The sequence below is a fragment of the Meleagris gallopavo genome, chromosome 13 (genome assembly GCF_905368555.1).
Source record: "Meleagris gallopavo chromosome 13, MGAL_WU_HG_1.1, whole genome shotgun sequence".
Classification (NCBI taxonomy): domain Eukaryota; kingdom Metazoa; phylum Chordata; class Aves; order Galliformes; family Phasianidae; genus Meleagris; species Meleagris gallopavo.
Genome location: NC_139416.1, coordinates 1,852,491 through 1,874,266, shown reverse-complemented (window position 1 = coordinate 1,874,266; position 21,776 = coordinate 1,852,491). Strand labels below are relative to the sequence as shown.

At 43.9% G+C, this 21,776-nt stretch overlaps 2 protein-coding genes across 3 annotated transcripts in view; one reads left to right on the top strand and one right to left on the bottom strand.

Annotated features, from left to right (window-relative positions):
* TSNAXIP1 (translin associated factor X interacting protein 1) overlaps nucleotides 1-5,240 on the top strand; it is a 19,559-nt gene extending 14,319 nt beyond the window's left edge. The window contains exon 16 of the mRNA XM_085235102.1: nucleotides 1,083-5,240. Coding sequence (XP_085091228.1) covers nucleotides 1,083-1,329 — 247 coding nt within the window. The 3' untranslated portion in view covers nucleotides 1,330-5,240. The remainder of the gene's footprint in view (nucleotides 1-1,082) is intronic.
* CENPT (centromere protein T) lies at nucleotides 4,439-21,776 on the bottom strand. Of its 2 annotated transcripts, none has more exons than XM_085235103.1 (13): nucleotides 21,501-21,776; nucleotides 21,079-21,205; nucleotides 19,887-19,980; nucleotides 18,385-18,518; nucleotides 17,424-17,454; nucleotides 16,147-16,289; nucleotides 15,268-15,675; nucleotides 11,059-11,232; nucleotides 10,116-10,325; nucleotides 8,383-8,479; nucleotides 7,380-7,544; nucleotides 6,464-6,568; nucleotides 4,439-4,833 (listed from the first exon to the last, which is right to left on the bottom strand). In XM_085235103.1, the coding sequence occupies exons 1-13, from the start codon at nucleotides 21,621-21,623 to the stop codon at nucleotides 4,710-4,712; spliced, it is 1,935 nt and encodes a 644-aa protein (XP_085091229.1). In that variant the 5' UTR covers nucleotides 21,624-21,776; the 3' UTR covers nucleotides 4,439-4,709. The 2 variants fall into 2 exon arrangements, with proteins under 2 accessions (XP_085091229.1, XP_085091230.1); XM_085235104.1 differs by having other exon boundaries at nucleotides 21,534-21,776.

Genomic DNA, 21,776 nt, shown 5'->3' with positions numbered 1-21,776 from the left:
TGCCTGACAGCCAGGGAAAATAGAGGATAAGTGAGATCAACACTCACAGGACAGGCAGAAAGCTTCTGGAATGACCATTGCCCAAGCCCTCTGCAGGGGTCAAGAAGAGAGTTGCAGGTGCACTGGGAGCCAAAATAGTAGAGAGAACAGGGAGAAAGAGAAGGCTGTGCTGGGAGCATTTAGACAAGGAGGAGCATTTGGGGACACGGACTGGAGGTGCTGGCAAGAAGCAGCAGTGAGTGGCTACAGAGAAGGGGAGGTAACAAGTCACAGACTACTAGCTTTTACCAAGGAAAAACAGCATGAGATGAAGCATAGAGAAGTCAGTGTGGGAACTGGAGATGCAAAGGGCATCTAGGACTTGCTGAGGAAGCCAGGGTCAGGTTGAGAAACCTCCTAACTAGTGAACAGGCTCAGCTGGAACAGCAACTAATGGGCACAAGGTGAAGAGGCAGGACAGACAAACTGTAAGGGCTATGGCAAGCAGTGAGTGGAGAAAGTTGGCTGCACTAGTAATAATCCCCTTCAGTACTTGAAGTTAGTCTCGACATCCCTCAGCTCTCTAAAAACAGTAATGAAGTCCTGTATATACTCAGATTAGTTCTGAGGACTGAGAGAAGCAAACAGGACTGACAGCTGCAGACTCTAAGGCAAAAATCTGAGAAATAATCCCACCTCAAATCAAGACAATCAGGATGGAGCAATTGCAGAGAAAAGAAGCCTTGTGCCAGGCACCAAGCAATGAGGGAAACAGTAAAGGTGGGCTGGATGCACAGGAAGTTTGATGCTGTCTTTCACGGGCACTGAATTAGCAAGGAAAAGCAGAGTTATATAACAAAGGATATAAAAATGCTTAACAGAGGAAAATTAAAGTCTTCCCAGGTAATCACAAACGAACTTTTCCTAACTTCTTTTCAGTTTAACTTAGTAGTTTATTACATGCACGTTAAAAAAATCCTACCATTGATACCATTGAACAAACGCGCATTTTGAGCCACACAGATTTTCATTGTGGTACAAATGCTTGGGCATTCCTATCATATACCATAGCAGTGCAAGTGACCAAATTGTTTTTCAAGCAGAGAGGTGAATGCAGATGATCTGAAGGCAGCCTTCTGCAGGATTGATCCTGAGATCAATGATCAGATGCTAGATGCCTACATCAGCCTGGCTTACCAGGTCAAAAGAGAACAGCCCGACCAAGAAGTTGTGCCTGTGGACACCGTGCTGGAGAGACTCCGTATTGGAGATGTGAGACGAGTAGGGCCCTCACCCTCTCTGAAGGAGAGAAAGGAGGCTTCCCATATTAAGAATAAAAAGCCTGTTTGATCTGCAGTTTTGGATACAGAGCTGAGTCAGAGCTACTGCACTAAATACCACTTTTCATGCATGCAGACACACACCTACTCACTAACTGTGGAGAGGATAGGCTACTTTGAACTATCCTAAAAAAACTGATTTCATTCTTGAACTGGAGAGACATCATAGCCCACATGACAGAGTAAGTACCATCAGGTGTATGAAGCCCCTGCAATTTCTGCCTTGATTACTGAAATTGGTGCTCCCTACCTCCAGCATAAGTCGCTAAGTGTCAGGAGAGGAACTACAAAAGCATTGAAAAAGGAGATGCATCATCTAGCTAGGAATCAGCTGTCCTAACTGCACGTATCTCTGGAAGGAGAATTCTGAAAAATAGCAGTTTTAACACAGCAAAATTCAGAGTAGCTGGAAAGAAGAGGGCATTAAAACAAAGAAGATATGTTTGGTAGATGAACATCAGATTTGCAAAGCTCTCCAAGAGAGCACCTAATGGAGAGGCAGGGAAAGCACCGCACTACCAAAAGTAGGATTCACTTGTTATGCTCCATCCTGAGCAATATAGATTCCAAAAAGTTAAATACATTGCCCTGTAAGCAGCAGTTCTTTCTTTCACCCTTCCAGTTTCGTTGCTAGGACTTGAAATCTCTTGGCAATCTATCCATCCAAGCCTTCGGTTTAGTTAAGTAGAGCAACTAGAACACCTCTCAACAGAAGAGAGAATGGATAAGGAATCTTACCTGCCCTCCTACAGCAGGAACTAGGAGGCTCTCTCTAGTCTCTCTTCAAATGCTCTTAGAAAAAGAGGGTTTTCACAGGACTTCAGCAGAGAGGAAAGAAGCTGGAAGCTTTGTTATTACTTCAGACCAAAGTTTTCAAACCCTGGCACGCGAAGACGTGAGGGTGCATTAAAACAACTGCATGGGAGCATAAAACATTTTAAAAAAGAATACTGTAATACGTCAGTTAAGGAAACAAAGCTGTTTCCTTTCAAATACTGGAGAAGAAAAAAAAAACCATAATAATGGAATTACTTTTTTTAAACTTGAAAATGACTGACCTTTGTATTGGCAACTGCCTGCCAGAATAACTAACTCATTGGCCTTCATTTCCTAGTGTTGTGCAAAATTGGTTTAACTTGTAAGCAGTGCTGCCAAAAGCCAGGTATGATTTCCAGGAGTCCTCATTAACTGCACTATTTGGATCTCCATTTCAGAGAGATCCATTCCATTTGGGAAGCTACACCGTACTTTTCAGTAAGGAACTCTTCCTCACAGATCCAAGAATACAGAAATCTGTATTTTGTGACTTTAGAACATTCCTAAACTGCAAAGAAGAAAAAAGAAAAAGCAGTTACTCCACTCCTTTAGTCTGCAGGATTTTTTTTTTTTTTAGTTTGACTGAGCTGTGGCTGACCCCAGCTGGAAGCACCAGCCCTGTTCAGCCCCTCAAGGCTCAAGGGGACTGCAAAGCAGCAGCCCTGAGCCATCCCTTCTCCACAGACTAATTAATCAGTTTAAAGACTTTTAAAAAAAGTCAAATTAATCTATTTAAAAGCCCCAGTTTTTCAAATTTAAGACAGCTGCTAAAAATCAGAGGTAGTGGAGGAGGATGGAAAACAGATTTTTTTCTTCCCCTGAAAATAAGCAAGCAGTTTAATTGCCTTACCTTGGGAGCTGCAAACTAGCTAAGTGAAAAGGAAGCATGCTAGCACGTCAGACTGGGAAACAGAACAGCATTACAGATGAATGATATCCAAAGAAAAGTTTTATGTCTGTTCTTCTGAAAGAAGCTTTCCCAGCTTGTGAATTGTTTCAGAAAGCCATCATTCTTTGCACCTTACAGATCCTGATGTGGCTGACCTTCCTCCTGGTGCAGCTTAGGCTCACTCTAAGTAGTAAAACCACATACAAGCATTTCACTCGTTCTCTCCCTTACCTGAAGGACACAAGGGTTTATTTGGCACCATGGCTGGCCTCAGGAAACACCTGCAGAAGTGCAGCCCTCAGCTCTGAGCATGTGTTTTAGAAATAAAAGGAGGGCCCAAACACAAAGCATCTTATTATTAGAGTGTCTTATTAGCTGTATCTCAGCCAGCCACCACCTTACTCCCTTTCTTTGAAAGGACAAGACCAGGGTAAAGATAACAGGAAGATCACATACAACTTACCATCAGGGGCAAAACAGCCTAGACTTGGGGAAGATTAAATTATTGACAGTTACTTGAGAAGTAAGAAATTGACAAAACTAAAAGACACCTTTCTCCCATTCTCCTCTTCTTCCAAAGCTCAAGTCACTCCTTCATCCCCAAACTCTTCTACTCCCTTCCCACTCCATACAGCATAGGAAGGTGGGGAACACAGGCTGCCATCAGCCCCTAATACTTCATCTCTGCTGCTCCTTCCTCCCCACTCTGCCCAGTGACATTGTGCTCCATGCGGTGCCCTCGGGCTGCAGGGGGACAGCCTGCTCCACCATGGGCCTCTCCCAGGCTGAGGGAACTTCTACTCTGCTCCTGGAGCACCTCTTGCCCTCCTTCTGCACTGGCCTTGGGGTCTGCAGGATTGTTTCTCTCACATTTTCCTCATTACTCCCTCACACACCTGCTGTGCAGCATTTCTTACCATTTCTTATGTTAGCACTGATGTGCATTGCAGAAGGGCTCCAATTTAGCCAGTGGTGGCTCTATTTCATAACTGGCCAGAACAGGCTGTCTGACACAAGGGTACCCCTACAGTCACCAAACCTTTGCCACATAAACCAAATTTACACAATTAAGTCCATTTACCACATCTGACTAGAAAATTTAACCTCTCAGATGGTCTTCAATTACTTCTTGTTAACTCCCCATCAGCTGTTGCCACAGATAAACTCTGAGCTACTCTTGAACATTTGCACCAGATTTGCAAAGTAGGACAAGATCCCAAGCTTCAAAGTCCCTCATGTAGAAAAAATACACAGCTCTAACAAGGATCATCATCTTCTCAGAAGGCAGTCCATAACTGCTCATTTGAGCAAGCAAATGGTTAGCATGAAAAGCACCAGCACGAGTGCTTATTAGGAACATTCTGAGAATGCAGCAGATGTATGGTAACCTTTTAGCTCACCAGAATAAGCAGCATTTGTATCGTGCAGAATACACATCATATTTTATTTTACGAGCTGTAAAAGTATTCAAAGTTAAGATACAAGAATAATATATAATAATTGATGAGATCCAGCAGGCTGGCACGATAGCCACAGCACAACCTGAATCAATTCAAGCCTGTGCTGACTGCATATTGCCACAGTATTGCAAGTGGAAAACCATCACATGGAACCACCTACGGCCTGCTTGCAGAAGTTAGCTATGCTTCCACCCCTAGGACGTGCCCACTGCCAGAGGGGCACTTTCACTTGTAGGGAATCACTTTATTCCCACTCACAGCAATGGGAATCAGCAGCTTCCTGTACTCCAGAGGGAGGTGACGCTCCACCAGCACGTGCAATGGCATCTTGTCTGTCACCACCCCTTGCCTTTGTTCAGAAAAGAGAGCAGAAAAGAAACAGAATAGTTAGTGGAAAGAGTTTCCAATAAACTTAATATCAAAGTTTCTGAAGTTTTCTTGCAGTGGCATTTTTGCTTTTAACACCTGAAACGCACAGGCTGTGGTTGTTTGCAATTGGAAAGTCTCTCCCTTTATTTGCACACAACTTCCCCATGATGAGTTCAGTGCCATCTATGGTGCAGCCCCCTGCAGAGGTACATGTTTTCCACAGTGAAAGTCAGCACATTGAGCCATGCCAAAGTAGTTCATTCCTTTTTAAATTCACAGCCCATGTGACATGGGATAAGTTTTACCATTTAAGGACATGACAGAATGATGCAATGGAAGCAAACATCCCATTGTCCAGACTTTTTTTTTTTTTTTTTTTTTTTTTTTACATGCCATTCACAACTCAGAGGTGGTTGGCATTTTAGAGCTGTGTAGACAGTGCTGTTTTCTAGTAACACCATTTAGCTGACTGGCCTGAAAAAAAAAAAAAGATCATTATCTCCCAGTCTCACAGAGAGAAACAGCAGCCTTTATGCATGCTTTCTCTGCAGGAAGACTAGAAATACTGTTCTTATTCTTCAACTGGTAACAACTCCTGATCTCTTTAGGAGGCAGTGGAAAGGCATAAAGACATCGGAAAAAAGGTAGAACAAGTATACAGAATCCTCAAACCTGGTCAACTAAGCCATCATGCTTCTTGACCTGTTTTATTATTTTAACACAGCTGTCAGGTGGGAAAACGAATTCTCTAGACAGCAAGAGATTAATTCTTTCTAAGCAGCAGCACCAGCTCCTGGTACTCAAGCCCACACAAAACCATTTACTTTAACATAGCATCTGAAAGAAACTCTTCCAGGGCAAACTAGAATAACAACTTCCATGACTTCAGATGAGGAGTGGGAAATGCTTCAGGCCTCAGTTTTACAGAGGGTTTCCAACCCAAGAACAAGACCCTGTATTTTGGTCGCAGGACAACGTAAGTCCAGTCATAAGATGGGGGAGTTGAGGGAGACCAACGAGAAGAGTTGTACTAAAGAGGATCTGAGAACATCCCATGCAGGATGCAGGCTCTCTGTGGGGTCTTGCAGCAGCAAGAGGAGGAACAGTGTTACCAGGAGAAGCCAGGCCAGAGAGTCTTTTTCCTGCTTTGGCAAGGAACAGTTAGAGTGGGATTTTGTTTGGAGGACAGTAATGTGAGTGTTTGCAGTCCCTATTTCAGTTGCAAGTGCTCTCAGGGATGCAAACAGCCTAGCCTTGCACTTACTGTTACTCACCTGTGTTTTCTACCCACACCTTTCATGTCCCAGCCCTATCTGCTTCAGCCCTGCACACATTCCCCTCCTCTTGCTACCTGTTTCTCAGACTCATTCATTCCCAACCCTCAATACTTCTTCCTGCCCTCTACCACACTGGCCTTAGACTATAGAAATTCAAGCCCATAAATGTTTTTGGGACAAAAAGCCAAGCTGTATCACACAGAACAAGTCACAAGTTATGACACTCACAGTGAAAACACTGCTTGTGTGCATACCTAGGCAATGACAGTCTTATGGGGCTATCAGTGCAACACAGACCACCAAAACAGGTGGTTAATAACACCTTTCCTTTACCTTCTCATGAGGAGTTCCACATCAACCATCTCCACCGTCTTCCTCCCTGCATGCTGGCTGTAAGCTTCCAGGTCACTGCTAATCTGCTTGAAGTATCTCTCAGAGCTGTAGAAGAATTAAAGAAGGAAATAATTAAAGAAGGAAATAAAAAAATCAGACTGTGGGGTATACTAACACCAATACTCGCCCAGTTCTGTAGGGTAAGTTGTACTGCAGCTGCTCTCTGTGCAGGTCACAGCCTGCCAGAGAATATGTGGGAGAAGAAACACAACAGCCCTGGGAATGAAGCACTGCATCTCAGCCTGGGCCTTCTGGACCATCACCAGTAATTTGGATGTGCCAAGATAGCTGTGAAACAGCTGCACATTTGACAAGCAGAATCCTTCCCAGAACTCCCACACATGCAAGAACAGGAGTTAAATGATAGTCTCATCTTTAACATGGATTTATTAGGCTCTTACAGGGTACAGTGTTGGAACAATCCCCAGATTTTATTCAGGAAGCTAATTTATAGATTCAATAGCTGAGAAACCCTGGAGTGTGCAGCAGGAACAGCTTCAGCTTGCTCAGCCTGACACAGTGCCCATTCTCCAGAGCCATCCAGCTCAGAGTGCCAGTGATATCAGTGTGCTGTTAGCTAAAGCACTGCACGGTGCACTTGGTCCCAGCTGAGATAAATGTCAGAAGTTGCTGCGAGGCAACATCATTCATTGATAGCCACACAGCAGCCAAAAGCACCTAGCACATTTCTGTTCTCATTTTCATCACACCTCCTGCAGATTTCCCACCAGCTGAGTAGTGAAGGGGCTGAGGGAGAGCCATCAACTTGTCAGCAGGTCTCTGGAAGAATTTGCAGTTACAGGAGAAAAAAAAAAAAGTGGGAAAAGAGGAGGAGGAGCAGTTTGCTGCTGCTTACCATTTTTCAACAATTTTATAGGCATCTCTGGTCACTGGCATTTTCGCATAGTGGCTAAATATCTGCTTTATCAGCCTGCTTGCTATTTCAGGCTCACGTGTTTTCCTCTGTGCTGCTCCTGAGCTCTTTGGAACCGGCTTGGCCCGCACTGGCTGCGGGGGCAACCTTAGAGAGAAATTGAGAATTCACACATCAAGTGAACGAACACAGGCAGTTGGTACAGAGAACCAAGTTCAGGCAAGCCTTATGCTGAATTTGAAGATGTTAAGAACTACCACAAGCTCTTAATTCTTTCTCCCTCTTAACTGCTGAAATCTCTCATGCCCAAGAAGTACAGATTTTGCAAACCATCCATGTGACATTCCAGCCTTGGGAGAAGTAATTCAGGCTCAAATTTTCTGAGGGAACGGTGCTAACACAGCGAAAGCCAGCAAGCTATAGTTCACTCTAATAAATAAATGCATCTGTGCTACAGCTTTCTGCAGTCTTCACTTCCCAGAAGTGGACAAAGTTTGAAGTATCCCTAGGCCACCTCCATATCTACAGACAAGAGAATCTGGTCTTTAAGATACAATCCACCGTTCCTGGCACCTGACAATGCTTACCAGCAGTTCCTCCTTTGACACAGTCACCTTCCATGAAAAGCACTCTCAGAAAAACTTTACATCGTTAGAAATGTTTTGGTTAGCCTTTTGCATTCCTTCTCCCTCAGGCAATTTTTTTTTTTTTTTTTTTTTTTTTTTAAGTGTCAAATGAAACTACTGTTGTTTTCCTATCTAAAATGAAAATCTGCAACACAGAAAGGGGAAGCAAGTCCCCAAATTCACTCAGTAGACAAGTAAAAAACAGAGAAGACTCGTATCTCATACCAACACACACAAAACCCAAACAACACACATTAGATAGCTAACAAGAATGCAGCACTCTGAGCTCTCTGCTCTTGCCACTTGTGTTTCCCAGGCACACTTCCATCAAATCACTGCTGAAGACTGTTTATACTTACTCAGGAGCAGCAGATTTTACAGGACGTGGAGGTGACAGCACAGGAAGTGGTCTGTGGTCTGCAGCACGAACAAACATGGGTGTCATCATAGAAACGTCTAAGGAAAAAAAAAAAAAGGTATCAGCCACCTGAGGAACTGAAATCTATTTTCCAAGTCCCTGCAGCAAGCACCACTGTAGCAGCAGACAGAAGTCTAGCCAGCTTTCCACAAATCTGGTCTGGTGCCACACTGCCTGCACTCAGGCTGTGGCTCTGTGGAACCAGCCTGGCCACTGACTGCTGCAGTTCTATCTGCCCCATCTCCTGCCTCACACGCTGGTGGTTTCCCCATTGCCAGCTCCCACCCAGTAGGCTGTGTGGGACCTGCAGGCTGGGCAGGGCCTAGAATGCACACTGGGGCTGATGGTTCCATCGATTTAAACTGCCAAGAAGTTGCAGCCTTCTTCCAGAGAACTTCAAAGCACAAAAACTACTTCACTGTCACCCTGTTAAATCAGCATCAAATTTTCCTGAGCAGAGGGATGTGTAGGGCAAGAAAGCCACAAGATGAAGGTGAATCTATGAGCATCTCCCACATTCACAGTTTCAGAAATTCCCCCCAGCTAAGGCTCAGGATGCAGACAGTACCTTGCCTTTTCTTTGCCTGTGCACCATCTATAGCAGTTTCATCTAAGTCTAATCTGCATCCTCTAACTTCAGTCTTAAACCCCTTCGGTTTGTAACAATGAGAGCAGGAAAGAAAACCTTAACTAAACTGAAATACTGAGTACCTTCCTGTCTAGGAGTGGTGAGAGAAGACCTCATGCCTGCCAGTTTCCTTCACAAGCTGAGCAGAGCCCAAGAATTCAGCATATCTGACAACTGTTTGTATCTCACCACCCTCCCCAGGAGGCTAAGGCATCTGTCCTGTGACAGCAGACAAGTCCATCTACCAGAGGTCTTAAGGTACAGTGGGAGTTAAACTCTGCAACTCAAAAGTCAGGAGTCCCTCACAGAAAGCAGGGCTGGGTGAGCCACTATGGTTCCTCACGTTAGTTTCCTCTGAAGAAATCCTGACACGTGCTGGAGGAACCGGAAGTGAGATGCAGAGGAAGAGACTACTTGTGCTAAGGTCTCTGAGGTAAAATTTACAGTAGTGCATAATTCCTCATTTTTCTTCCTCTCTTTGTCCAACAAGATCTGGAAGACACTACTTCCACTCTTCCACCCTATCAGCACTGCATAGATCTCTTCAACAAGATGTTGAAGGTTCCAGATAAGCATTCACACATTATAGCAGACACCCTATAAACACTTCACAGCTTTTCTTATGGCAAAAGCGTATCAGATCGATTGCCATCTTCTTATCACAGCTGAATTTCCCCACCATGCCTAAAACTCTGGCAACAGGATTCTTTCAGGATGTCCTTAAGTTTTTCAGTTCAGGATCCATTCATTACACACTGAATGACTTTCAGACCAGTGCCAAGAGAGCACTGAGATTCACTACAGGCATTCTCAGATGCGGCCTTGACTGAACTACGTTCTTCCAAATGTTGTGAAAACCTCCTGGAGCAATGGAGCAGACTGATACAGCAGCCTGGCCCTAGGAATATCAGCCACTAGCTTCACCTAGACTATCTTATGGACTAAGCAGTTGATCACATTATTAGTCTTTGCTGTTTTTCAACCTGTTGACAGATACCAGGGGATTCTTCAATTGCCTTCTGCTACCATCACAGACTTTTCCTTACCTTCACTCTCACGGTCTTCTATTTCACTTTCATTATCAGTAGACTCTTCTTGAGCAGCATCCAGCTCTCCTGTGATGGTCCTACGTTCTATTTCACCTGTTTGCTCAACAGCTTCTTTTAATGGCTTCGCCCCAGATTTTTCAAGGGAATATGAAGCAGGAGAATGCCTGCCAAGACTTCCAGCTCCAACACTTCCAGCCATCTCCAGCTCTAGATTTCCAAAACAGGAAGAATACATTACTGTTGCAATCATCACAACCAAAGCTGCAGAAAATTAAAAACCCAATCTGCCATTCCTGAAAAAGTTGCCGCCTGTTATATTCCTGCTTTCAAGGATTAGAACATCAATCCATTAAGCTGAGTAGATGAATCTTCATCTTTTTCCCTTTGCCGCACCTACGTGTGCCAAAGTCAGGTGAAAATGGCACGTGGTAACTTAGAGCAAAGTTGTTATCTGAGTTCCTTTTAGATCAACTTCTTTTAATGAAAAGAAGTACATAACTTCTGGTATAAGGTACCATAAGGTGGTATAAGGGAAGGTGGATTGCCCTTCAAAATAAGTATTACCAGAGTCTTTGGACAGTACGTTAAAGATAGAAGACCCTTGTAATTTAAGAAAACTAATTTAGATCTAGATTTGCCAAAGCATTTAGAGAGTATCAAAGTTGAGTCAGGCAAAGATTGTAATTTACCAATGGGAGTTTTTGTCAATTAAAGAAGCTTTCAGCAATTATTTATTTCCAGCCATTATTGCCAAGAAAATTTTGGTTTCTACCTGAGCTGTACTGCAGTCTTCCAGCTGAAATGTCAAGGTTAGCTGGCTATATTCTTTTCCCCCCAGCATTTAGCCCAGACTGCAGAACACGGAGAGAATTAACAAGCATCTCTCCAAGCACCGATGCCAGTGATGCAGCTTGAGAGGTCCTAGTGCTATTGATCTCACCAGCTTTGGGCGAGTCTTGGTGCTCAGTGCCTTCTGCTACTCCTCCTCCTTCTGAAGGGGTCATTTCCATTTCGACTCCAGCATCCTGGGCTGCTGTTAGCTGTGATTCTGCTTTTCTTGACAGTTTCTTCTCTGAGTGTGCAGAATATTCAGCATCTGCATGGTGCTCTGTAGCTAAAGTAGGAAATTTTATCATCAGTTTCACCAACCAAAAATACAATCAACTACCAGTGTCCGGTTTAACAATTGCTAAAATTCACTCGATAGGTAAACACATCGATAGCCATAAGCTGCCAATGCAGTTCCCTTCCAGAAATTTACAATGAAAAACATTTCCCGAGTCTACCACCTATTCAGGGTATGTCAGATCCCAACAAAGGAAATTTACTTTTCAGTAAGCAAAGACAAAGAGAGTAGACCTCATAGAGCTAGTTTCACTTTTGGAGATGGTCTGAAAGATCAGTTGTTTTGTTTTTTTTCTTTAAATCTAGCAGTTTATGCCCAGACCTCCTCCCCATTTCCAGCTCATGGGTATAGATGGCAAAGCACATGCCCAGTTATCCTGAAACTGAATGAGGGACCATCAAAACTGCCTAAGGCATCCAGTGATTCTCAGCCTTTCAGTACTTCAAGGAAGCTTATAAAAAGACAGAGACTGACTTATACATGGTAGCATTAGGACAAGGGGGAATGGTTTCAAACTAGAAGAGGAAAGATTTAGATTAGATGTTAGAAGGAAATCCTTTACTCAGAGGGCAATTATCATCCCCTTCATTCTGCTCAAGGGTTTTCCTTTTAAAATTCTGAGTCTCACTCAGAGAGCAGCTGTCTTGCCCCAGCTGAGGAGTCCTTACATTTAGTCACTGACTATACAGAAACTGCTCCATACATTTGATTATCATTAATAGTAATCACTTTTCTCTGCACTCTGTTAAACCTGTTTCGAATGCAGAGCTCAGAGCCACACACAGTAGTCAAGGTGAACATGACAATCAATTACTTAGCAGCACAGCAGTGTTCACCACTTTATCTTTTCCTCTCATAGTAATTTTTTAACAGATAATTTGCTTTTCTGACCATTTTCCAAGTTTCTGCTGTTCACAGAACTGCAGTAATTCTGAGGTGACTTTCATCATCCTCCAGTGTCACATCCAGTTGAAGCTCACATTTTAGTGGTGCACCCAAGCAAAGCAGTAACAGGACCGAAACCAAATCAATCAAGAAAGACTACAGAATACTAATCTCATGCAATTATAAGTTTAGAGATGGAGAATAGCTGCTACCTAAACAAACTAACCCAAAAGAACTGCTTAAAACAAAATACTGTGTTACCATGATTAAAAGATTTTGCTGATACTCCTAATACTCCTAATTTTGCTGATACTCCTAAGCTAGAGTTTAGAAAATGAAATTCCACAGAACATAGGAATTTGTGCCCACACTCACCCAAGGTTCAGGCAATGAATGGGTACTGCCTGCCAACCTCAGCACACACACAGTGTTTACTGGCTTTTTTCTATGGCAAAAGAATTCAGAGAAAGCAGAGAACGTGCTTGTAAAAACACACTGTGTATGAAGTCTTCTTCCAGGAACACGGAGGTTGTATTGAGCCCCAAACTACTAATGACAAGTACTGTTACTTCAGACAGGGCAGCCTTGAAGCCCCTGAGGGGAGAAAAGATGCTGACAGGTACTGAAGAAAACTAAAGGCTAAGCTGGCTTCAATAAATATAGCAAACGTTAACATGTAGACTAGCAAGAAGTGATTAGTTGGACAGATTCTTTACCAAGAAGGAGCTGTTCATCTTTCCTCCAGGAAGATGAGCAATACTACAGACCTACAGAAGAATAGAAAAGTTTATTCCATTTGCAGTTGTTGTGAACAAAGCAAATAGGGACAAGGGAGCAGATGAGTCACAGCATGCTTTTAGAAAGGAAACGTTCACAGTGCTTCTGATATGACTCAAATTAAGTTGTCTCCAAAAACTTAATGCATTGCATTAATAAAATTTAACTTCACTCTACAAGCCACCTGCAAGGATAGGCAGCAGCCAATATAGTTGCTTTAAACCTAAGAAAGGTAGCAGTCACAATCCAGTAACAAAGAAGGAATTCTTACCCCTTTCTGAGCATCAGGGCCCATCAAACACTCCAAAGGAGTGGATCTCCAAGCAGAGATGCCCCCCTTGTGGCTCCCAGCCCTTACAGGAGGTTAGGGAGGGGTGGAGCCCAGCCCCTCCAGTGGCTAGGTGAATTGCTTCCACCTGTGCTCCCAGGGCTGGCTACACCCCTTTACCAAGTGCTCCATCATCACTGCTTCAGGCCATGACCTAACAGCTCCCGTACATCACTACTTTCCTCTAGTCAGTACCCCAACCCCTCACAGCAGAGAAAGCACTTCTTGCCCTGTCTGGAAATTTCTCCCCATTCTACTTCATCCACTGTATCAGCCATCTCTTCTTTCTTCACCACTTACATTTAGTTCTTCAGTAACATGGGGTACAATTTCTCTCAAAGATCCATTATGTTTTAGAATTACTGAGGACCCCAGGCAGCTACCTGATCTTCTGGATGGCAATGAAGAGCTCTATATTAACAGCTAGAAATGAAGAACATTAATGCTGCCCCAGTATCTTCTTACACTTCTGTTTTTTCCTGACAGGATAAATAAGAAAGCAGAGGGAAGAACACACACAAGAAAGTGCTCCTGCTTTACTTGAAGCATTTTAAGAGTGTGCACAGTATCTTAGAAATCAGCTGGAAAAGTCTTTGCATCTATTTTTTTCAGTTTGTACTGGGAAGCATTCACTAGCTACCTTTGGTAAAACAGAACTACATCATTACTAACTTCTGATGTTAATGGCTTACAAATTCCAGCATCTGAGACGTTCTCATTCTCCTTCCTTTTCTTGTCATTTGATTCAGACCTCTATTTCATGCCCTCCCCACTTTTTTCCACGTTATCAATCCATTTGTCCTAACAGTCCATAATACTGGTTTCTTCAAAGCAATCAACCTTTTTTGTTCATCTTCTCTGCTGTCCATTCAGAACAACTTTTCCCAAACTTGCCACCTGCAAATCTCCAGCAGCAGATTACTGTGCACCAAGACACCAGGCATTCATTTCTAAGCTTCTAATGGCATTAATTCCATCCCTGGTTTGAGCAGTCCAGAACATTTAAAGAAGGGTTTGTGTGCTATTTATGTGGCCTTTTTAACACGGGACCATAAATAACTAACTCCTACATGAAAAAACAAACATTAGCTGTCTGTATTTAGGCGTAAACTTCTGCTTTCCATGAAGAACTGCACTAAGTTATTCAATATAGCAGACCCTGACCTGACTGGCTGTCATTAAACACAAAATGTAATGGTTACAACCATGCCTTAGAACCTTCTCTATGCAGAATGAAGAAGATATGCTCCCATTTACACAGCCAGGAGACAGTTCAACAAAAGGTCGTTAAGACAATTAAGGGGACTGGAGCATCCTTTCTGTGAGGAAAGGCTGAGAGAGCTGAGACTGCTCAGCCCAGAGAAGGTTCAGGGATGTCTATAAATGAAGGAAGAGTGCAGAGAGGCCAGAGCCAAGTGCTGTTTGTCAGTGCCTCATGCCAGGATCAGAGGCAGCGTGCACAAACTGGAACACACAAGGTTCCCTCTGCACATCAGGAAGTGCTGCTGTACTGTGCAGTGACAGAGCACTGACATAGGCTGCCCAGAGAGGCTGCGTGATCTCCATCATTGGAGATCTTTAACAGCTCAGGGTGTCCCTGCTGGAGCAGGGGGAGCACCAGATGAGCTCCAGTTCCCAGCTTTAACGCTGCAGTGCAATGGAAAGCACAGCAATGACAGCAGGCCAGCAAAGTCCTAGGCTGCAGCAAGGATGAAACCAAGTGCAGCAGCCACAGAAGCAAAGGAAAACATCTGCTTACCTTTGGAAGGCCTCAGGTGGGCACAGATCTCCACTAAGATACCTCTCCTTCCACTGCCAACCCTCAAATGAGGTCTGGGAAGGGGTGGATCCTGGCTCTGCCCCTTCCAGTCACTCAGGTACACTGCTTGCACCTGAGCTCCCCTGGGATGGAGCACCAGGTGCTCCATCACTGCTTCAAGCCATGACTTACCATTTATGCTACCCCTACCAACCCAGTCCCTGTGATTTCATATAATACCTGTAACCCCCAATTCCCAACCCATTGTACTCACTGCCAACCATTTCTTCTGGCTCAGAGAACTGTTCCATTGGGTCATTCTGCTGGGAATGATCTTGCTCCTCTTCTCCCTGCTTTGCAGGTGTTTTCTGAGTTATCCCATCAACATGTTCATGATCAGTTATTAAGTCCTTTTCAGAAAATCTCCGGGTCCTTCTCTCATCTGTGCTCACACCAGATACCAGGCCCTCCAACCTTGCTTCCCCACGAGGATGTGAAGAATTGCTTCTCTGTGCTGAAGTTTTTGAATCTGATAGCTGTGGTTCAACAGCAAGAAGGTTCTGTTCACCAAACTGAGGCTCAACAAAGAGCTCTGTATTATTCAGCATGACTTCTGCATCAGTTCTTATTGTAGTTGTTCCAGTCATAGATGATGTTTGCAAATCCACAAGATAGTCTTGTGCTGTTTAAAAAGTTTTAAAATAAATTTTACGTGGAAAAAAAAAAGCCCACTGAAAGTTATAGGAACATGTGTTTATGACCAGGACCTAAATAACACAAAATCTAAGTCATACAACCAAATTGAATTCATCCACAGCAAATCAAACTGTGAAACTCTGTCACCACTCTTCAGTGGTCCAAGCAAAACCATCTCCCCAGTAGCTGCAGTTACGAACATAATCCCATACAGCATACAGTTTGTGTGGTGTGTATGACCAAGCTAGGAAGAGGACACTGAAAATGCAAAGAATCAAGGCAACTACAGGTGCAGAGCCTTGTTCCAAATCTGGCCTCCCAATTTACACCAGATTTCTGCGAACAATTTAGTAGCCTTTAAATCCTAAAACACAGTCCATGTTTCAGCAACTGCTTCTAAAAGTCACCGTATACAAGTCCCCCTGTCCCAAAACAGAGGTATCAACATAAAAGACACCTTTTATTTGCAGCATGTTCTGTTCCACTCCCCCTTCAAAAGCAGCGATGTCAATAGCTTTGCGATTCTGTGGTCTCCGGTGTAAGCCTCTTTTTTCAACAGTGTCTGGTGCCATCACAGAGCCAACTGACATGCGAAGAGATCTGTGTAAAGAGAAAGGCAGAAACCCTTTTCCAAACCTACACACTCCCCACTTGCTCTCAGATTACAGACAGGAGGCTATTAAGACAATACTTCCCAAAACTCTCAGCTAAGAACAACAAAGCTCCAAAGATTACACGCCAGTCTACTTGAACAAAATGAAATCAGACCCTTTGCTTATCTGACATCAGAATATGTACCACGGGAAACAGATGTTTTACAGCCTCCTACCTAGAGAGGGCTGCAACAACATAACTGGCAAAAGGCTGAGAAATCTTTAAAAAGTAGAATAGAATTTAGTCTGAGAGTAAAGGTGTCCTCTAGATCACGGTGAGGAGTTAGAAGGATGGTGATCAAATGCTGTCAGTACTGACAACAAACTACAGCTGCCAAGACCAAAAACTTTTTGAGGTAAGAGCAAAGATAGCAATAAAACAAATATGGGGGGAAAATATGTTATCTGAATGTACGTATTTTGTATCTTAATGAGACTGGCCAGCTCAGCTATGTCTTGTTCTTATTCCAAGGCAGCCCAATCAAAAACAGGACTCAGGATAAAGGAGGATTTAAAAGATAGGACGAGTGGTACTCAGCCTGTATCTGAGTCACTTTGCACGAGACAACAAGCAAGGACTGCAGTGAGAAACACAAACAATTGCTAACTACAGCAAAGTACAAGTGTGAAAGAAGAAAATTTCTTGACTTGCCAAAAAGCCTTTTAAAGTCCAGAAAAGCTGGATTGAAGTCTGCATTGCTGCAACTGATGTGATGAGTCAATTAACAGGTAGAGATAATACTCTAAGGTATATTATGCACTGATTTACTATGAGGAAGAAAAGGAAAAAAGGAATGGCCCAAGGAAGCAAAAGGAGGAGACATGACCTCTGCACAAAAAGGCAGAAGCAATGACAGCAATACATGCCAGACTTGCTGGGACATGCAGCACAGGGCCACAACTGTGGAAAAATACAAAGCATGTGGTATAACATTTCCACTCCAGTAACGAAACATGAGAGATGATTGTTATGACTAACAGTTCTTTGCCATATATCCAGTTATCTACAACATTGCTCACAGTTAGAGAGGTTATGAATCAAGGCAATCAGAAGATAAAGGATTTTTTCTTTCAAACTCACCGAACCAAAGTGCTGTCCAGTGTTGAATGAGCTTAAAAAAAAAGAAAAAAAAAAGAAGTTGGTAACCCATTAGTTCAAGAGCACTGATCTTGCCCACATTAGTAAATACTAGAGCACGTCCTCTCTACTTTCACAGGATTGCCTGTCTTATAAACATGAACACATTCATAGCACGTGTTGGGCAAAAGAAAAATGAGTCAATTTCCTGATCACAGGTGAGTGCGGGATTCAGCTCCAGATTAAGACAGCCAAGCACAGGTATCCGTGTTCCCATTACAGTCAAACACAATTCACCAACTACACGCATCTACTACTGTGGGCTGAGCTGAATCACTCCCTAGGCTCCAGTGAGTAGATCTCATTTAAACTTTAAGAGCAATTTAGCCACCTAGCGTACATGCAGGCACACGGATTCAGAGAACTGTAAGTTGGAGCTGAATCCCACCTTTAAATTCTATTCTACTTGGTACTGCCAACAGAATACACAAACTAAGGTGAGGTGTTTTAACCTTCTGTCTCTGCTAAACGCAACTAAAATAAAAGTGTATTCACAAGCTTTACGTTAAGGAAAAAATATTCTAATGTAAAATATTTCCTTCATAAAATTCCAAGACACTTTTTCCCCAGCCACGGGCTGCATAACTTACATGACGTAACTACAACAAAATCTACACTTTTTTTTTTTTTTCCTATTTTCAGGTTTCTGGAATTTGGAGGAGACAAGGATTGCTTCCTTTGCAGATGTTTCAAAATGCAAAAGAGAACCAAGCTGAAAGAAATCAAGAAGCCACATACAATTAGGACAGAGCCTGTGACTTGGATTAAAAAAAAAAAAAAGTTGCTTCACATCCCTTTCTTTGCTGTCCTCGTTGTACAAGATGCTGCAGTCTTGCTTCCCAGCTGAGAGGTTATTAGGTGCTAAATTGCAGAAGATCACTTGACAGTAAATGCAGATCCTCACCCTGGTTCTGAGGAAGCCGCTTGTCTGCTGCTCTCTCAAATTCAGACACGCTGAGTTTCTTTCTCTTCCTGCTCACGTGGAATGCAGCGACAGATGTGTCCTCAGCAGCAAGGTCTGGCAGTTGCAGTTCCACCCTATCAAAAAAAAAAAATCTGGCCTTTAATACAGGACATTATTATTCAGCTTTATGCCCTATAACGTTGCTCGAAATTAAATGGAAATTATTTGTCCCTTCTGTAGCAGAAATAATGAACTAATTAATCAATGATTAGCTCAGCAAATATGGGAAAATGTTGTTCTTGCATACTAAAACAAATTTCACAAGGTAAGAGAAACAAAACTTAAGTGCATATTCAGAAGGACAGGGATGAGAAACTTCAGGCTATGGTAGAAGTCTGGGCTCCAAAATATTCCAAAGCTCTCTTCACCTAATGGCACACAGAAAGGCCAGGAGGAAGAAGGAAAAAAGGTCTGCACTTGTTTAACTTCAGCAACTAGCTGAATGTAAGTCTGCAGATATCCAACCACCTGATATTTTAACACAGACTGATGAGACATACATTTGAAGACGTGCAGGAACTCCAGTAGGCAAAACCAAGAAGGTCCTGAGATGACACTGCTCATCTGGTTTGATTTTTAGAAAGGAATTAAGTTACAACACTCACAGCAAACCCAGACTTCCTCTATCAAAAGAGCAGACAGAAGTTTGCTTAGTATTTTACAGGACCCTTTTTAAGTTGTTTACTGGCAATGCAAAAGTTTAATTATAAAAATCACACTATTTATAACAGGTTACTTTATTTTGCAGTAAGAAAAATGCAGATGGTTGGATAAGGTGATCAGAGCAAATGAATACCTGCCACCACTAGCAGCTTTGCTCAATTTCACAATGGGAAGCTCAGGCCCATTAACATAGTAGAACGGAAGCTGAACACGAACAAAAGCACATGAACTTTGTGCAAACCCCACCTGCAAACCACCTTACAGGAGAGCAGGTAACACACAGCAGCCCAGTAAGGGACAATGAAGAAGCAGTAACACTATAAGAACAGCAACAGCAACCTGTTTTCTGAATATAAGAGGGAGCAGTCAGTCATTCCCACCCTTTACATCCCAGTGTCTTCAGCAACAGCCTGTAGACTTGCAAAGATCCAAGAACTTCTACTGTAGCATCTATGATAGAAAATTAAGCAGACTTCCATCAGAAGACTTTCTGTATCCAGCAAGCACTTCCACTGTAAAACGCTATTAAAAGTCTGCATTTAAAAAGGAGGACTAGTACAAACCCAAGGTATCTACTGCTCACTCCCTCAGTCCCACTGTACTTTTGGTACTTTCAAAGCTGAAAAGATTACTTCTGAAAATCCTGCGTGACAACACAAACCTGACTGTTGAAACAGAAGAAATCCTGCTCCTCAATTCCAGCAGAAAAGAAACTGCAGCTATATTAGGTAGTGTAAAAAAAAAAAAAAAAAGAAAAAGAAAAAAAAAGAAGTACTCACGTGCTGGAAGTCCTCTGAGATGGAGGCTCTGGTTGAGCATCTTCTCTTTCTTCCAGCTGAACTGTCTGAAGTGCTACAGGTGACACTTGTGGTTCTGCCAACAAAACCAAACATGCTGGTTTCCACATCTCAAACTGGCAACAGTGTCAAAATGCAGCCTGGGACTTTTCAGTCTAGAGAAGAGAAGGCTGAGGAGTCTCATAGCTACAAATATTTAAAATGCAGGTGTCAAATCTGTGGGGGCTGACTTTCTCAGTGGTGTGCAGCAAGGGGAGAACAAGGGGCAGTGGGCAGAATCTGGAACACAGGAAGTTCTAAACCAACACAAGGAAGAACTTTCTTACTCTGAGGGCAACAGAGTGCTGGAAGAGGCTGCCTAGAGAAGTGGAGAAGTCTCCTTCTCTATTCAAGACCTGCCTGGATGCTTTCCTGTGAGATCTGGAGGTCCCCTCCAACCCCTACAATTCTGTGATTCCGTGAAAGTGTCAAAAACACACTGTGCTCTTAAAATTACATTTATGAACAGGTTAAAACTAAGACCAACGGCAAAGCATTTGGATTCCCTTCCTAGGAGAGCTGGCACATAGGCTGACAAACCAACGCTGCCAAATGGCAGCATCAGCATTCCACCATCAGCAGAGCTTTGGTTTGCCACAATGAGCAGCAAGTACCTCTGTACCTTGCACACCATCTCACAGCAGCAGGCAGCACCGGGGCTGCCAGGGGAAAGAAAACAACAAAGATAATCTTCAACAGTTTTCATCAACGGAAGACCTGGTGTTTGAAGCTGCATAGCATAACAGAATCACAGAATGGCCAGGCCATTCAGGACCTCGAGGATCACGAAGCTCCAACCCCCTACCACATGCAGGGCCACCACTTCCCCATTTCATAGCAGCCCAGGCTGCCCAGGGCCCCATCCAACCTGGCCTTGAACACCTCCAGGGATGGACGGGGATCCACAGCCTCTCTGGGCAGCTGTTCCAGCACCTCACCGCTCTCATAGTAAAGAACTTCCCCTGATATCCAACCTCAATCTTCCCTCCCTCAACTTATAAACCATTTCCCCTTGTCCTGCAGTTATCAACCCTTTCAAAGAGTTGATTCCCTGTTGATAACCTTGATAGCCTTGCACGGCTGTCATTTGCTGCACTTCTACTCGATGCTTTGCTAAGAACAGGGCTGTACTTACGGTTCTGGATGATCCTCCTCAGCATGAGGCGCGGCGTGGCATTGTCCAGCTCAGACAAGACATTCGGTCTGTGCCTCAGCGGGGTGCTGCTGCCAGCCTTGTTCTCCTTCCCCGAGCCGGATCCGCTCTGAGAACAGACACCAAAGACACGCAGATCAACGACCCGCAGCAGGGATGAACTTCAGCATTAAAATCATCCATATCTACCTTCAAATAGTAGCCAAACGTGGCTCATAGCACACCTTTCCCAGATTCCTATGAGGAAAATGTACAATTTTGCTTAGCAATGCTTTCAGCTGAAAACAATCCCGCCCTCGAGGCTCGGCTCGGCGTAACTCCTCACAGACAGCAACGCCAGGCTCACCTCCTCTCAGCCCCGCCACAACCGCCCAGACAGGGATAAACAAAGAGCTCTCCCGTACCGCAGCGTACACGATAGGCTCCCGCTCCCTTACCCGAGCACGGTGTCTCGGAGACGCCCTGACGGCGACGCTCGGGGTGCGAGACGCCCCGCGACCGGCTCGGAGCCCGGCCCTGCCAGCCATGGCGGAACCCTCGGATAACCGTCGCGTCGAAAGCCGCGCGCGCACAGCGCGGTCTCGCGAGATCTCGCGGAGCTCGACGGGAAATGCCGCGCCGCGGGGCACGCCGGGACCGGTAGTTTTGAAGCGCAGCGCAGTGTGGGGCGCGTAGTTCCG

What these genes read in the sequence shown, in the direction of transcription:
- CENPT (XM_085235103.1), bottom strand. Translation starts at nt 21,623, where the DNA reads ATGGCTGGCAGGGCCGGGCTCCGAGCCGGTCGCGGGGCGTCTCGCACC. An exon ending in AGCCTATCGTGTACGCTGCG is followed by an intron (nt 21,206 to 21,500) that starts GTACGGGAGAGC and finishes GTCTGTTCTCAG; the next exon opens with AGCGGATCCGGCTCGGGGAA. An exon ending in GCGGCTTCCTCAGAACCAGG is followed by an intron (nt 17,455 to 18,384) that starts GTGAGGATCTGC and finishes TTTTTTTTTAAG; the next exon opens with CTCATTCAACACTGGACAGC.